General features: G+C 33.7%; 1 protein-coding gene across 1 annotated transcript; it reads left to right on the top strand.

Annotated features, from left to right (window-relative positions):
- Positions 1–13,633: 13,633 nt before the first annotated feature.
- Positions 13,634–17,188, top strand: LOC104100899 (auxin-responsive protein IAA26-like). Its single transcript, XM_009608269.4, has 6 exons — positions 13,634–13,954; positions 14,067–14,477; positions 15,591–15,868; positions 16,169–16,316; positions 16,684–16,748; positions 16,846–17,188. Exons 2-6 carry the CDS (start codon positions 14,149–14,151, stop codon positions 16,863–16,865), a joined length of 840 nt encoding a protein of 279 aa, XP_009606564.1. The 5' UTR covers positions 13,634–13,954; positions 14,067–14,148; the 3' UTR covers positions 16,866–17,188.
- Positions 17,189–18,648: the final 1,460 nt, after the last annotated feature.

Genomic DNA, 18,648 nt, shown 5'->3' on the forward strand with positions numbered 1-18,648 from the left:
TCTATTGTTTCGAAAGGTATAATAAATTAAATGCTAAAATTTTATAGATTGATTTGATAGAAATTTAAATCTTTAATCGGCCTAAACAACACAAAAAGACTGGTTATTTTCTCTCAGTGTGTATGGATTCGGGCTCGGAAGTTGATATAAACCCAATTTGCCTGTTCATCTCAACATTTTATTGTTGTCTTTGCCATAAAGAGTAATTGGAAAATTCAATGAAAACTACTGCTGCTGTTCTGTTCTATACCTATCAGTCAACATATTCAGTTCTAATATTATAAAAATAATAGAATATTGATGAAATAAGCCTTGTGATACATCTTATCCTAAAGTTAATCAAGTTTGTAGAAACTCAATTTAAGACAGAAGAATCAAGTGGTCCTGCCACTCGTGTTATTATTCCTACTCAATTTAACAATTCCACCATAATTATGCCCTATCTTAATTTAACTAAACGACAAATTTTCTTTCATCTTTTTCCTTTTTTTTTTCTTTTTTTCTTTTAAGGGATGGAGGGTGAGGTGTTAATTTTCCTAGGCTAAGCGAATAATTTCATAGTGCCTAATCGTGTATCTAGCGATTGAGAGAATATTGTTCCTTTAAAAGTGATAGATGATCAATGGTTTCTACTAAATATAGATCGACATAGCATATTAGGCTATTAGCTAGTGACAGAGTTGGAAAAGGATCATCATTTGTTATTCCCCCGCATCTAGATATTTCCTTTAGTTTAATAATAATAATTACTATGTGTTATAATATTACTTTTTACGTTATCATAAACTTTATTTTTTAACAAACTTGATACAGTAACATGTGAGGAGTAGATTGAAGGACTCAGCACTTCTCTAACTATGGCTCCCATTAGTCACATCCATAGCTAATAAATCTACTTAACGTTTGAAAGATCTTTTTGTTTCATAATTTGTCTTTTTTTTTCTAGGAGTAGTAGCTTATTATAGCCAATTAAATTATATTGTACTGATAATATAATAAAATTTAGAATTATAAATCAAATCCTTTTTGTTTTATTTTATTAATTTTCTGAAAGTGGAAGGGTTCAGGCCCTGAGGTTGTTCAAAAAGGGAGATACTGGCGTGATGGTTTAATTAAGTGTAATCTTGACTGAAATTAGATAATAGGGGCCACTAAAGCACAAGTCATCATAAGAATAAAAGGAAGAGCTGCGTCATAATCTCTCTTAATCATAACTAAGAACACTATTAAAATAATCAGTTTGAGAATTCAAGTGCAATTTAATTACTCCATTTGCTTCATCCTTCGGCTTAATAAGATCTTCTTCTTCTTTTTCTTGAACACCAAGTTTACATTGGCAGATACAATGGATCTCTATTTTTAATTAATTAATCGATCAATTCTCGATATCATATGAAAGGCTTTGCACCAACCCCGAAAATTCCCATGCATGCTTCTAATCATCAAAATCGGCGTTATCAGACTTGTTTTTCCAAGTAAATAAATACTCCGGCCCTCCCTTCAAAGATATGATTAGGGCTGTTAAATAGATTATTTGAGTTTAATTTGAACGGATTAAAATGACAACTAAGAATCCGATTACTCAACTCTAAGTCAGTTTTTATTTGTTTGTATGTTCTCTTTTAATTTCTTGATACAAAACAAAAAGGAATTACTAATAAAACTTTTTTTAATCTTTACTACGACTATATCTAAACATACCAAAAAAACAAAAACAAAAACAAAAAAAAATATTTTCCAGTATTTTGACAAGTCTTTTATGGATCAATTTGGACAGAATACATACACAAAATCAGTCCAAATCTTTACATGAACTTTTGATTATTCCCGATTAAACTACGATCAAGGGCGGAGCTAGCTCATCGAGTACCGGTTCGGCCGTACCCAGTTGCTCTGGTCCAAACTATATATTTGTTTTAAAAAATTTATTGAACATGTACAAATTATCAATTTAGAACCTAGTAACTTGAAAGGACTAGAATACCGAACCCACAAATTCTAAATACTGCGATAAACCTATGCCTAGTGGCGGAGTCACATGCACCCAAGGGGTGTCACCCCTTCGTCGGAAAATTACACTGTTTAGCTCGATAATATTTTTTAAAATATGTATATATAGTATATAATGACACCCCTTGACTTCAGGTGAATTTATTTCTTTATATTTTGACTCCTATTAATGAAAATGTTGGCTCCGTCACTAATCTAACTTAGTTCAAACTTGAGCAAGTAGGATGTGCTACATTTAACACTTCTAGATATGGTCCTCCTTCCGTGCTTTCCGTCCAGATAAGCTTGAGAAATAAAGGAATAAATATTACAGTAACAAAATAGAATGAAGATAAAGATAGTTTTGAATGTGTCAACAACAAGACTACACTTTCGAGCTCCGACCACAGTTGAAAGAAAGTCAAGGTGGGTCAAGACAAATATTTAAAGGAACGTTGATAATGACCGTAATGGTATTGATGCATTTAAAGAGTAAGGATATGAACAAAGAAATGGTGAATGAGCATGTCCCATCTAATCTAATTGGAGTCATGGCATTTGTTTAAGGAGTTTTAAGTAATTTGGTTGAAAAACATTTTAAAACTCTTCATAATTTTCGAGCAAAAAATTTTTGCCACGTGGAAAAGGGAAACAAGTAGGCTTGTGGTGGGAATTCGCTGTAGATTTGACTGGTAGGAGGCTAGGAGCGTAACGCAAAATAGTAAACAAAATGGAGAGCAGCATATGACAGAAAAACGTGAGAAAGAGAGGAAAAAGAAAAGGCGAAGAGACATATCGAATATTTACATCTCTTTTCTTTATCTTTTAGGGATAGTGACGGAGTGTGGAGGGCAATAAGTGAAGTGAAGAAAAAAGAAAGTTAGTGATTATCCAACGCTTAAGGCTTTAGGGAGTTACATACTGTGACATGGTTAAAATTATGGTACAAATGAATGACAAAGATGACCATTAAACACAATAGTGAAGAGTGCAAGTGTGGAACGGACAGATCCACATATGTAAAAATCAACCAAAAATATGGGGTCTACCACAAACTTTTATCAATAAGTAAGATGAGGATTAAGGACCAATATGTTCCCCACACCAATTATATTACTACTGATATGCTACAAAAGCTATGGGGTCCTCTTTTTGCTTGTCCAAATGCTTGCGCTGTACATACAGTGTCATTATTTGGAAAACGTGGGCAAATTAATTTTGCTTCAACAAAAGAAACAGCAGTCGGCACTCGACAGCAGTCTCTTATTGATTTTTTTTAATTTTATGTATATCTCTCGGTTCTCAATATCCAATATAATTTTCGAATTAAGAAAGTATTTTATTTTACTAATTAAATAATTTAAACAAGATCTTAGGTTGATACTTGATATAGAATATATAAATTTATGACGGAATACTTATAACGAATAAATCTATCACAATTTATGACCGATATGTGACGATTTTATCATGATATACTGATCTTCGTAGATATTTAATTTAACCTTTGCAAGGAAAGCATTATATAATTGGTCAATTGGTCTTTTAAGGGATAAAAGTTGTTCTTTTGGTACGTTAACGTGTAACAATTATATGCACTATCTTCCCATTCTAATAATAAATTGTTAGTCCTCATAAAGAAGCTTCATAACGGTTTTCGTTCTTAAAAAAAAGATATTATACAAACTTATCAACGAGAGAGAAAAGGTGACAAATTAATTTATAAATTGATTTTAGCTAAAGAACAATTTCTCTTTCATCGTGCCAGCTGAATTTATGGATAAAAGAAGGCAGGGTTTCTATAGATTTGCCAAAAGTGTAATCATACCGAATATGACTCAGTTAAAGTAGAAAACAAAAATGAAAAAAGAGTAGAAAACAAAATATCAAGCACGAAAGAATTATTGGTTTAATTGTTTTTGGAAAGGTCAGAAGATGAAAAAGTTATTGGTTTTAGGTAATTAGCAGGATACATTGAATCGGACTGAACATGAGGTATAAAGAAATAGTTCACCAAAAGCTAACCATGGTTACGAAGGGATCAGGTAATAATTATATCCACTAAAATTTTATGCTAATAACGTATTTTAAATTATTGAACCTATCTTAGTTTTCACGTTATTAGTCTAACTTTTTAAAGACATTTACATTGAAGGCATTGAAACTGAAAAGGAATAAAAATACTTATTCAACTTGAATGATACAGGCATAATCGACTTGAACCTACCTTAATTTTTTTAAACTTTTTTATTTAAATATATTTATTTTTCAAATAATTTAATAATATAACATTTTTATATTATTAAATAATGTATTGAAATTACATTACTGTTAAAATATTCCTCTATAGTTTTTATACAGTGATCAGTTATTCATTGATTAAGCAGGAAAGGATGAGGAGAGAGGAGCATCATAATTGTAATATGACTGCCGAAGTTCGGAATTGTTTTTAAAAAAAATATTTGTTGTAGTGCGCTATGTCTAACTTCCAATATAAAACTCCAACAAACCATAACCATCATTAAATGTAGGACTCAATTGGGACTCACACCCACCTTTTCACAGGGCCTTTTGATTCTTTCTCTGATTTGACCCAAAGATCACGCGTTGCTCCCTGCCTAATATATCACCCCTCACATTTGATCATTTTTTCTTTCTCCCTACCAATTTATGTAATTGTGTTTTACTAAACATAAAGTTTAAAAAATAAAAATAAAATAACATTTGTACTCTAAAATATATCATAGAAATTGGTACTGCTAGAAATTATTTTATTAAGAGTAAAACGAGAAATTCAAATTGAATTGTTATTAAATATAAATTTTTTTAGGACTAACTAATAAAGAATAATATCACATAAATTGGATAGAGGGAATAGATATCTAATATTTTGATTGAGATTAAACTCATCTGAATTTTTATATTTAAGTGGAAAAGACAAATTGTATCTTGCTATTGTCTTTCAAAAAAGACATACTCAGAGGTGTCATTTAATCATACATTTAAAACAAACTGAGTTTAAATTTTATTTATTATAGTATAAAAAATATTTAGATTGTCAAATTATTTATACGTTTCAAACAAAATGAGTTGAAGTTTTGATTGATAATTTTAAATAATAATTAATAAGTTTTTTATAATATATTAAGTGATGGAGTAGTATTAATAAGAAGTACTGAGTACTGATAGTAGAAAAAATGGAGGACAGAACAGGCGGTTAATTATACCGCCGACTTGAGCGATACAGGCATTAAAAGCTCTTTAGCATGTTTGATGGTCGGAAACCAAAATACTGTAAATAAGAAGTGTCGAATGATTAGCCTACTAATTACAATCACTAGATTAGCACAAATTCAAGCACATTCAAAGATATTAAATAATAAATTTGAATGTTTACTAACTAAAGGCAAGGTAATTAAAAAGCTGTAATTTTAATACTAACATGGCAAATATTGTAGACAAGATTTGAAAGATCTAGGGTTACGATTTCCCCTCTCGTCGGAATCCTCCCCGCCACGTCTCATATAAATTCGGCTACATATTCTCTACTGATCGTGAGCACTTTGGATGTCATAATTCTCTTACGAGCAAGTACAACAATTTACTAGACGTATTCTACCGAACTACGCTAGCTGGCACTAGTTTGCCGCTCACTAAGATCGCACCAATGTTTCGTTATTCCTAATCCTATCTTTAAACCCTCCGTATTGATTCCTCATATACGTCAGGAGTGATGTTGGTCAACAACTACCTAAATGTGTATCCTTTACCAAGCAATACACACTAAATAGGCACTGTCAATTGATGGCCCTTCAATCACAAAAAAATGAAAGGCGTTTTCGGGGAGAATCGTATAGTTGAACAAGTAGAGAAAAGTAAATACCAAATTCATATTAATCGCAGTGGAAAAGCCATCCTTCAAGAGGTTCCATCAAACCCTAGGTGGGAAAGTTTAGCTACTCATAACCAACCTAACACTTATGATAATAATTGAAAGCATTAAAATATAGATTAAGGAAGAATGGAAGAGAAAAACTCTTGTGATTCATTGCTTCTAAGTGTTCCCGATGCCTTTTTCCTCCCCAATAATGTCTAACCCCCAAGAAATAGGTTTAGAACCCCTTTTATACATGTTGGGGGCGTGTAGGGTCGAAACTACCAAGTCCTAGCCGAATTAGGACGAAATTCGCCCTTAGCCGTCTCGCTTGGCGCCAATCAGGACACCGAAATTTTCCACTATTCTGCCTTAAGTATTTTGGTTGGTGCCTGGCACCAACCTGGGTACCAAACTCATACTCCCTCCAAATTCTTCTATTTTTACTTCACTTTGCATGCACGCTTGCCAAATCACTACAAATTGACTCCTACACATATAAACATTATTATTAAGCTCTAGTCATAAATATTTACACCAAAATTAACAAGATTGAGGTATAATGCAAGGCAAATTACATGCGAAAATATTAATTTATAGCCTAACATCACCACCCCACACTTAAGCTCTTGCTCGTCCTCGAGCAACCTAAAACCTCTCAAATTAATGGAGCTCATCTTGCATGCAACAATCCAGTCATCATCTTTCAATGTTTTTTTGATATTTTTAGGCTCAATTTGAGACAAAAAAAACTGTGAACGCAAACATGTTTCTTGCCTTAGATCTAGTCTGAATCACTGAATCCAAATGAGTGATTACGTTTGGAGAGGATGTTAGCTTTTGTGCTTCTAGTTAGACGTGTGAGTTTAAGAATGTGAGGGACCAAATTCCGCCATGTGAGACCCATCATTGGCATCGATGGAAGTGTGAAAATCACTTCTTTGATCTACATTAGGAGTGCTTGATACAACATCAACAACTTTATTGTCAGCTTCAGTTGTTGTGATGGAGGGACAAGATTCCTCCAAATCAGCTGGAAGTTCTACTGCATTTTCTTCACTAGATTCCTTGAGTGGACTCATTAGATCTGCCTTCCCGTTTGCCATATCAATAATATCTCCAGGGATCTTTGAATAATCTCTATCTTAATCATCATTATCATATTATTCTTGAATAGTCATCAACAATAATGAAGATGTACTTCTTTCCTTCTCTGTTGGGCATCCATATGAAGAAGATCCAATGGCCTTGAGGCAATCACTTTCTTCTTTGGCTTGAATGAGGACCTGACTTGATACCCTTTCGCACATGTACCACACACCTTGTGGTCTTTAAACTTTGACTTCGGCAATTAGGAACCATGTCCTTCTTAATCAGTTCGTTCAACAAAGTGAAACTTGCATGTCCCAATCTTCTGTGCGATAGTTCAGCATCATCATCAACAACACTCAGACATGTATGAGCACCACCATTCAGAGATTCAAAGTCTGCAGAATAAATATTTTTGAACCACTTTGCAATCAGAACCACTTCACTAGTTACAAGATTGGTGATAGTGCAAAACTTTGATAAGAACTCCACTTTGTTTCCATTGTCGCAAATTTGAGAGACACTCAACATGCTATACTTCAAGCCATTCACATAATACACATTCTCAATTGAGTGAGAGAGTGTCTTCTCAATCTTTCCAATTCCCAGAATGTATCCTTTTTTTGTCATTTACAAATGATACATTCCCACCTTACAGGGCTTTGAGTGAAAGAAAACCATCCATTCTTCCAATCATGTGTTTAGAGCAGCCACTATCCATGTACCATTTTGATTTTTTTCTTTTACTACTGCCTGCACGAGAGAATGAGAGATTAGACTTGGGAATCCAAACAAGTTTTGGGTCCCTAGTAATGAGGGAATGGGTGAATCACACGTCTTTTTGTCCATGTAGGCATCACACATTTCTTTTTAAGAGAATCAGGTTCCTTAGCAGTAGATACTTTTTTTAACAAAAATTTTGTTTTTCCGTTGAGACTGAAACTATGCTTTACGTGAACTTTTGTAATGACCAGTCTTACCAGAGTGAGTGCAAAGCCAGTTATGAGGTATAATAACATACTTGTTGTGTGAGTTATAGGGGGCTTTTTCCTTGTGGAACCCGATTCCTTGCATGTTACCCCCATTACTTTTATACGTAGAAATGATTGTATCAGAGGACCAGGTCTACTTCAGAGATTTATCTAGATTATTTTTAACCCTGCTTAAATCTTCCTAAAGTCATCTATTCATTTTAAGTTCAGCAGCAAGACTCAATTTTATATTTTTGAGTTCATTTTCAAGCTTAAGGTGTGCCTCACTTGCCACTTCCTTTCCTTTAGATGAGTTCATACATTTTTCCATTGAATCTTTTAAGAGGATATTTTCTTTCTTTGTTTCCTCCACTGTTTTCTTCAAATCTACAACTACAACTACCATATCATCTCTCTCTTGTTCTAACTCTCTGATTTCTTCAGTTAAAATATTTTTATCACTACTGAGGTTGTAGTAAGCATCAATTAAAATATTAGCTAAACATACTAACTTCTTTTTAGAATAAGACTTCAAATTTCTTTGAACGTCCAGAAAGTTTACCTTATCGTCATCATCTTCTTTATCCTCATCAGATTTTAACATCAGTGCAAATATGGAATCATATTTTGCAGCTTTGTGTCTTCTTGTTCATCATCACCCTCAAATTCACTCGAGGAATCCCCCTAGGCAGCCAGAGCTTGCTTTACAATATTATCAACGACATCTCTTCTCTTGAACTTCCTATCAGGGACCGGGTTCCTCTTAACCATCTTGTAAGCATTGTGTTTGTAATGGTCCTGCTTGTGGAGAGGACAATCTTTGATGAAATGTCCTGGCCTTCCGCACTTGTGATAGCAATCATATCCTTTAGTGTTTATGTTAGAACTGCCCTTCTTGGTAATGCCTCAATTTCTACGAACCATTTGAAATCTTGATGGTCTGTAGGTTGATTGACCTTCTTCAAAATTTGATGGAGCAGCCATGTAGATCCTTTCTAGGTGTTAGCCTTATAGAAAGAACCTACTTTGATACCAATTGATGTAAGCTAAGAGTCCACCAAACTATATAGAGAACCTGGTTCTCTATTAGTTCCTACAGAACACACACACACAACGGTAAGTAAATAACACAATAATATTTTATGTAGAAAACTCTCAGCTCACGGGATTAAAAATCACGACCTACACTAGTAGGATTTCAATTTTACTAACCGAGCAACTTTAGATTGTAACCTATTGTAACTTAGGAATTAAACTCTTAATCCCTCACCTACTTGCAATAACTATATTGCAAGTCTCTTTGTAATAACTCTATTACAAATCAATAAATCTTGACTAACTCTAGTCAAGAAACTAAACCAAAAAGCGGTTTAAATCTGCCCTACAAAGACACTTCTTGAAAGTAGTGTAGGATTACAAATGCAGAACAAATAACAAAGACTCAATAAACCTAAGGATTTAAGATATCTTCAATCTTTGGATCTGGTCTTTGAGGTTGCAACAACTTTGTTTTTGAGAGAGGTGATGGCTAACATTTGAGAGAATATTATCTTTTTGGATTTTCAAGTCTTGAGAAAATGAAATCGCTTGCCTCATGTTGATAATATGCGTGTGATGTCATCAAGGATGATGCAATAAAGTGTCCTTTAGTTTGGCTTTAGCAAGCTACAACTGTGCTGCTGTATTGCTGCCAGACGGTACAGTGCAACAGTTTTCCAGACGGTACAGAGCAACAACTTTTACAACTGTAGAGTTGACTGCACGATAACCAGGGGAACTGATCCCTATCTGTTCCCTCTGCTGTTCCCTTATCTAATTTCATCGAGAATTGAACGAGACATCTGAATAGTTACTGTGCACACAAGGGAACTAATTGTATCAGGAACCTTATCCGGTTCTCTCATAAAGTTTGTTAAATTATCAAAATAAAAGACGCATAACTTATCAAAATGATATCGACATTTTGATTGAGATTAAACTCATCTAAAATTTTAAATCGTTAAATATTTAAGTGGAAAACTCAAACTGTGTCTTCCTATTGTCATTCGTGCCTGCTTTCAAAAAAGATTTACTTAGACGTGTCATTTAATCACGTTTAAATCAAAATGAGTTTAACTTTTATTTATTAATAGTATTAAAAAAAATTGATAATCAAATTATTTATATACGTTTAAAACAAAATGAGTTTAAGTTTTGATTGATAATTTTAAATAATAATAAATATCTTTTTATAATATATTAAATGATACGAGAGTAATAAGAAGTAGTGAGTACTGATAGTAGAAAAAAGGCATAATAGACTAATAGACATTTGTATTTCTTTTCATTTAACATCTCGGCCCTCTTACTCTATTAGAGTTTCAAGTGGACACGTGAACTTGTTCAAACATGATATTCTAAACACTTCTACAGTTGTGTCTTGCTCACTTGCTTGACGTGGATGACACATCATGACACATCAGTGTCCTCGTCAGAGTTTTCATGGTAAAATAATAATTTACTTTTTTTCACATTATTTACAAATTATATAATTTCTTTTCATGTTTTACTTGTTCATCTACTTTATTTTTACTTCACGAAAAGCACCCCTCTTCGGTCACACCATTGATGGAGAGTTCCATTACATATTTACTTTAAAATTACATATAAATAAACAAGACCCATCAAATATCTTTACTCAATTTGAAGAAAATTTGAATGGATTGCTCTAGTGGTGAGCACCCTCCACTTCCAACCAAGAGGTTGTGAGTTCGAGTCACGCCAAGAGCAATGTGGAGAGTTCTTGGAGGGAGGGAGCCGAGAGTCTATTGGAAACAGCCGCTCTACCCAAGGTAGGGGTAAGGTCTGCGTACACACTACCCTCCCCAGACTCCACTAGTGGAATTATACTAGGTTGTTGTAATTTGAAGAAAACTTGAATATTTATTCAATGATTATTACCAATAAGGCCACGATCTGCGTACACACTACCCTCCCCAAACTCCACTAGTGAAATTATAATAGGTTGTTGTAATTTGAAGAAAACTTGAATATTTATTCAATGATTATTACCAATAAGGCCAAGATAATACCCTTTTTCAGTCACTATCCCATAGAGTTCCGGTGCAAACTTATAAATTAGAACAACAAATTTAAACGAGACTTATCAAGAATCTTTACCCAATTCGAAGAAAGTTGGAATCTTTATTTACAAACCCCCCTAGAATCAATTGAAGTCAAATCCCACACTTATAAGTAGCTAAAACAGAAAATCAATTGAATCTTCATAGGTTTCATTTGAACCCCCACTGGAAGAATAGAGGGAGAAAGAAGAAGAGGAAGAGAAGAATGGAAGGGAAGAAGAAGAGAAATGGGGGATGGGGAACGGACGACACTAATGAGGGAGGAGGAAGGTCTCTTCAGCCTTTTTATTTTATTTTTCTTTCTCTCTTTTTAACTTTATTTTCTGCCTCCTCTTTTTATTTTTTTCTACTTATTTTAATCTTTTAAATCAAAATTACCCGTGCTCACTCTCTTCATTCGGGTGCATTACGCGCATATTATCCAGAACAGGCGGTTAATTATACCGCCGACTTGAGCGATACAGGCATTAAAAGCTCTTTAGCATGTTTGATGGTCGGAAACCAAAATACTGTAAAATGTAAATAAGAAGCGTCGAATGTTATACAAACACCCATAAAAGATGTTAAATGGAAAAACAGAGAAAACACGTAAAAGCAGGACACGTGGCAATGTGGAGTACCAAAGGTTGAGATGGCGTTGCTCAGTATCCAAACTCTACTTACTGCAGTCGACAGAAACTCCTGATTCTCCAATTCTCCGTTCGTTCTTTTTCCCAAATCCCAAAATATCCACAAAATACTGTACTATTATATATTCGAATTTATCATAAAATGGGTCAACTCTTTAAAAGCCAGGCTCAAGCCCATCCGATCACTAATTATCAGATCTAATCTCAGGTTGTTCGACCCTATTAATGTTTTAGAAATTTTGATTAAGCTATATAAACTTCGTCATCGTCATGCCAATTAAGGGAATGCACGACTAGTTGTCAATTCGTTATACTTACCAATCGACTTTAGAGGTTGATATGACAAGACATTAAATGCAGGCTCATGGAGTAAAACAAGACCAAAATGTCACCAGCAATTGGTACAAAGGGAGGAGAATTCTTTGTTTGACCAAGACTATGAGTAATACATACATAGAGACATGTATACATATCATTTTCAAAGTTTTAGACCAAAGCAGGTAGGTTTCTTACCATTGAACTGAGAATATATACTAAGAGAAGCCAAAACCCACACGTGAGGAACCTAAATTACTCTAAATTCAAAGGTGTGACGTGGAGCTTTATTATTCTGGCTTTGTAGTACTTAGTAATGTCAAACTTAAGCGGAAATCAAAAGTAATTAAAGAAGCTTATCAGCTGTTAATTAAATGTTTGACTTTAAGGAAACAACAAAACCTACTAATTGGACTAACAACAGTTTGAGAAATAATTTACTGTTCCATTACACAAAATACTGTAATTACTCAAAACCAAAAAGAAGTGGCTTTGTTTAATGGTGATAAAGTTATAGTTACACTGAGTGGCCTTTGGAAGGCTGAATAGGCTTGCGTAATTAGACTGTGGACAGTATTATGATACGCAAAAAGAATCGAAGGAAGAAGACAAAATTATGGGATCTGCATGTTTTTATTGCACCTCCTCTGCCAAAACACAGATCATGCAAAATCCTCACTTTTTTTTTCTGTCTCTATCTCTATTCCTCTTCTACTCTTTTCTACTATAAACTAGGAATATACAAATTTTAAAATAATCAAATCATTTAATAATAATTATTAAGTAAAAAGTAAAATTGGCAATACGAAGATTAGCCAAAATATCTGCATTATAACACACTAATAATTAGAGTCGGCCGAAGAATTTTGTCTATGGATCTTCAAATTAAAATTCATATGCTTTACTAAATTTCAATGAATAATATAATTTAAAAATACAAGAAGTTCGGTGCTATAATCTCACGATCGAATCCATCACGATTAAATTTTAATTCGCTTTTGTTGATAGGGTTAAATTACTTTAAGTTGTTCGAGCAAGTAATGTTTAATTCATAAACAAATAGCAAGAACCAATTTTCTAAACCGGGTTTGGTAACAATTAAGAATAAGCCTTCCTCAAATTAAAGATCAAGTCACTTTCTAAACTTAATGTTACTTTACTTAAACATTACTAGAAGTGGTTCAAAAGACTTTCATTGTTAGAAGCAACCCACTGTTCACACTTCTTTTTAGCGAGGCTTGACTTTCTGCGGGTTTACAGAATTCTTTACTATAGTAATTAATTAGCTAAATTAAAAAGATCTTTGGGTATGTCTCGGTAAGTGTGCTAATCCTATAGGGTTTCTGTAGAGTTGAGTCATACTTATTAGGCTTCAGAAAAAGTTTTTTCTTTTTTTTTCTTTAGCTTTAAAGATATATACAGAGAGAGAGGGAAAAGGTCAAAAAAAAAGGGTGGTCAGCACAGCACGCTTTGCTCATTGAACCAAACAAATTACAACAAATTTTTTTTGGGGGTTGTGGTTGCGTGAGTTTTGCTACAAATCCGTTTGCTGTTTTTAGGATTGGGTCCGTTCCTTTGAGTGAAGAGAATCTCCCTCTGCCCCCCTATTTTCTCTATATACATGACTCTCCCTCTTATATTTCTAGCTTCCTTTTATTTACATCTTCTGCTATTTCTCTCTCTCTATTAACTCTATTCTTCAGTCTTGAATACTCTCAAGATAAAACCCACTCTCACTCTCTGCTTACCCCAGAAAATATTTTAGTCATCACCATATATAATAGCCCTTCCTCCTTTTCTTGGCCTATTTTTCTTTGTCTTTGTAGTGTTCCTTTTGGGTTTTACATCTTCTGGATTCGAAGTATTAAATCATCTGGTTTCTGGGTTTTAGAGAACTTATATACAGTATTTTTTCTCCATCACTATGTGGGTGTCTTTCACTTCAAGCTTTGGTTGAAACTCAAGGTATTTACAACAACGATCTTCAACTTTCCATGACCTTTTTGCATGTTTTTAACCATAGCTTATTCTTAAACGTAAATTTCTTGTGAACTTGATGTTATCTTCTTTTATGCAGGAAGTTACTTAGGTAGATATCAAACAGAGGTGGTCTTTTATTTCATTTTTATTGACGTTGAATACATAACAAAGTTAAAGAAATGGAAGGTTATTCAAGAAACGAGGAGAAAAAGCTCGAGTTAAGGCTTGGTCCCCCAAACGGAGACTGGTCTAGAGAAAAGGATGAAACCCATTTCCCTTTTGGTTACATCTCAAACGCTCCTAACAATGGAAGCCAAGTTCAGCAGCAGAAGTTTTCTTCATTTCTTCAGCTTCAATCAACACCACAGAAACATAGTGTTATGGCACAGGAATCATTACAGACAGCTGGTTGCACTAAAGCAGTAGATATGCAGAAGAGTGCTGCAGAAAAGAAGGCATTTTCACCAGCTACAAAAACAGGTCCTGTCCCCAACAGTGCTCAGAAAAGGTAACTCAGCTTTTTGCTCCCCTTATTTGTTTTTACTTTACTTGTTTTTGACAGAGGATATTCACTATTGCACTCCATGTCAGGTGCTGTTGTGGTCCTATGCACAGAATTCTTTCATTTCACCTTGTGTGATTTGCAGATCAGTATAAAGTATTTTTATGTATTTTCATTCATTAATTGCTCCTACTTTTGAAAGTTGGTTTCTGCATTAAGTTTGATCTTTTTAAAAAAAGAAAGCAAATTGATAGTACTATTTTCATTCATTTATTTCGTTTAATTGTGTCAGTCAAACAACAAATAGTGCCTTATTTTCTCAGTTCCTAACCATTTGATATGGTACAAATATGTTGAATCATATTTGAGCCGTGTTTCTCTTTTGTTTGGTGCATATCCTTTTCGTGTTATAACATACTTCATTCCGTGTACACAACTTTTGATTACCCGGAAATTTAGGCAATTCTTTCCTTGTTTTAGCTTAATTTTATTGATTTAAGTTATATGTTGGTTCAATTTAATCTTTTATAGCATGTTATCACTCAATTTTCTCGAGTTAATCCTTGCATGAGTGTAATAGCATGCATGTTATCACTCAATTTTTTCAAGTTAATCTTACCATGAATAATTACATGTTGTTATAGGTCAATTTAACTATGGTTTAAAAATCTATACATGTTCACATAGCACTGATTGTGTGATTCATTTTAATATATCGGGTTGTAGCAGGTTATCACTGAATTTCACAAGTTACCATTCATTTTAAATTAATGGCTTGTAGCACGTTATCACACAATTTCACAATGTTACCTTATTAGGCTGGAAAATTTACTTCTTAACTTAGGTGTTATCGATTTATTTTACTTTAATGGTTTCAAAAATTTATATACCGTCAATACATAAAATTAAACTCCATTTTTATACACCTCTCTAGCTTGTGATGCCCTGTGTTAGTGGTGGTTTGAAGTTTTCCCTATGGCCGCTTTCGGCTTTTATTTATATAATAATTTAAAGTTATTGGGCCTTTATTATCCTAATTATTTACAAATTCCATATGATAGTAACGATTTTATTCTTGAGACTAACTTGTGTTACTTGTTTAATTCTTTATAAAAATAGGACTGCACCAGCACCAGTAGTGGGTTGGCCTCCAATTCGTTCATTTAGGAAGAATATTGCAAGTAGCAGCTCTTTGAAACCTGTGACTGAGTCACATAATGTGGTCCCAAATAAGATTGTTGCCAACAAAAAACCAATGGAAATTTGTCAGAAAGGATTATTTGTTAAGATCAATATGGATGGTATTCCTATTGGAAGGAAAGTAGATCTCAAAGCTTACGACAGCTATGATAAACTCTCCTCTGCTGTTGATGAACTCTTTAGAGGCCTTCTTGCAGGTTAATAATTTTTTCATTCTTTTTAGAGTTTAACTTAAATACGTCGATCGGAAAAACAGCCTTTCTGTCCTCCAGGGGAAAGTCTTCGTACACAACAACCCAGTGAGATCTCACTGCTGGGTTGTTGTTGTTGTTACATCGACTGGTAAAAGGTGAAACTTATATAATCTTGAAAATGCGGAACCTTCTATAACATGTAAAGATGACTTAGTAGTATAAGTACATATATAAGTTTAACTTTGAAGGGGGGTTTTGAACTAAAAGTTCTTACTTTTATGTTTTTTTGTTGTGTTAATTAAGCTCAAAGTGATCCATCTGGTGGTGGGAAAGAGAAGAAAGAAGAAGGAGAGAAAGCGATAACAGGATTATTGGACGGAAGTGGCGAATATACGCTTGTTTATGAGGATAATGAAGGTGACAGAATGCTTGTTGGGGATGTCCCTTGGCAGTAAGCATCTTATTTCCCATCTTATAGATCTGATTCTCTTTTAATATTCTGTTGTTAGATCTTAATGCTATAATATATATGGATAACAATTAGTTGCACGTTTTTTCTGTCTGAAATCTTTGTATCTTTAGTGTAGAAGAATTCTAGTCCTTAATTATAAGTGCATAGGACAATAATTGAATATTGTTTAGTGTTAAAATGCATGTTTATGACATAGTGCATCTAATAATGGAAACCCATTTCTGAATTCTAGTATGGCATTTGGTTAGTGGTTTCAGTACACAATTATTATTAGTCTTCAAAGTTTCTGTTTATTCCTGTTGTTTTATTCGGTTTGTTCTAATTTCATATCGTGTGACATTTTCAGCATGTTTGTGTCTACTGTGAAAAGGCTGCGTGTGTTGAAAAGCTCCGACCTCTCCACCCTTACTCGTGAGTTTCAAATTGTGTTTGCCTATTTGATTTGTTTATACAATTATTGTGCTCCAAATTAAATATGGGAACTGAGATTGGTGGCTTTAATTTGTAGGTGGAATTAAGCAGAATTAGCTGACCTAATGATCTGATCTAACGCGCAATCTTGAGAATCAACATTTCTAAGAAGAGAATGACTTGTTTTGCATGGAATTGAAAGTTTTTCATTATTGAAGTAGCAGAAGCAAAAAGTTTATGTAAATTATGAATATTTGTGTTTGGAAGGCAAAAAATGAATATTGCTTTCTTAGATTGTTTGTCCCTTTTTTACATCCGTAGGATTAAGAGATGCGTGCTACCTCTAGTTAATTTCTGCAAGTGTATAAAATTAAAATGTAAACCGTTCGTTCTCCCTCTTGAGCATTAGCACTTAATTAGCAGAAAACTTTTAACCTTGATTTGCGTTACTTAAAGTATGAAGGATGATTTAATCAACGTGTTAGCTACAAATCTTGCAATTAACGTTACAATTATGCAGGACATGCAAAGCTGTGTAAAATGGATTTAGCTTTACTGATCTCATTTGGTTGAAGATTAGAATATACCAGGATTATAGTTTTAGAATTAAGGATAATATTGATTCTAGTTAATACTTTTAATTTAATATGAAATATATTTAATCCTTAAATTTATATTGAAATAACCCATTCAAAGCAGATGATGTGAGGTTTTGTCGTTGAGCTTAATCGGTGAATACTGGTGGGTAAATACGCACCACAGCTGCTGAAAATTCCCTTATTGACATTTTTACTGTAGCATGAGTCATCAGTGTCGGCTGGTGAAAATGCCAAATGCTTTCCTTCTCCTCCTGTTCACGGGTTTGTATCCGCGTCCCAAACGATTTAGAGCCCGTTTGGACATAAGAATTTTTTTTTTTTTTTAAAAAAAATTTACTTTTTTTGAAATCAGCGTTTGTTCATAAAGATAACAAAGGAGTACTTTCAAGGGTGATAGTGACCTTGGAGTGAAATAGAAGGTGTAATAACCTCAAAAATCAAGGTTTGAATTCTAGCCGAGCCATCCCTAGCTTTATCAAAAAGAAATTTGTAAATTAAAATTCCATATGCTTTCAGTAAAGTATTGAAGTTTATCTCGTCAGATGATTTGATTTTGAGTGGATAACTCTTTAAGAATCAAAAGCCAATTCTTTAGAACTTCGGATTAGGGAACAAGGAAGATTGGCAATGCCCATTATTCCTCCCTGATTTATGAAATCTGGTTGTCAGATTTGGCAAATCAGTCACAGAAATCAATGTATTTGGAGAAGCAGTGACTGTCTTTCTGATACTAAAATTTTTTAAAGTATTAGAGCCGTAAGAGTTGAACATCACTTGGTGAAATGAAATAAAATGCAGCACCCACATGAAGAATAAACCACATTCCTCAAGTTTCTACTCCTAGAATATTGAAACACTTAGGAATATTATGTTCCCAATTTTTGGGAGTGTTAATTTGAGTGCCCGTATGGATTACTAAAGAACTTGGTTCTTTACCGTGTTCCTTAAGCGTAAAGTAAATAAGTAAGAAAATGAACACAACGATTTTACGTGAAAAATAACCCAGCTCAAAAGGCGCAAAAATCACGGCCTACCATGTAGAATTTTCAACTCCAGCTCCACTAGAACAATGAGCCAAAATGTATCAATTACAAGACTCTAATTCAATACTCTCCAGTACTCCTACTACTCCTATTGATTCACAAGTTACTCTAACTTGTAAAGCAAAATACTCACTCCTTACAACTCAATTTCCTAAAACATATTCACTAGACTGACTTGGAAGAGTACAAAGCAAGTACTTAACACAAGTAAAAATAACTTATGACACTTTAGCTGATTTGTAAAAGGATAGTTCAGAA

Source organism: Nicotiana tomentosiformis, chromosome 3 (assembly GCF_000390325.3).
Source record: "Nicotiana tomentosiformis chromosome 3, ASM39032v3, whole genome shotgun sequence".
NCBI classification, from domain to species: domain Eukaryota; kingdom Viridiplantae; phylum Streptophyta; class Magnoliopsida; order Solanales; family Solanaceae; genus Nicotiana; species Nicotiana tomentosiformis.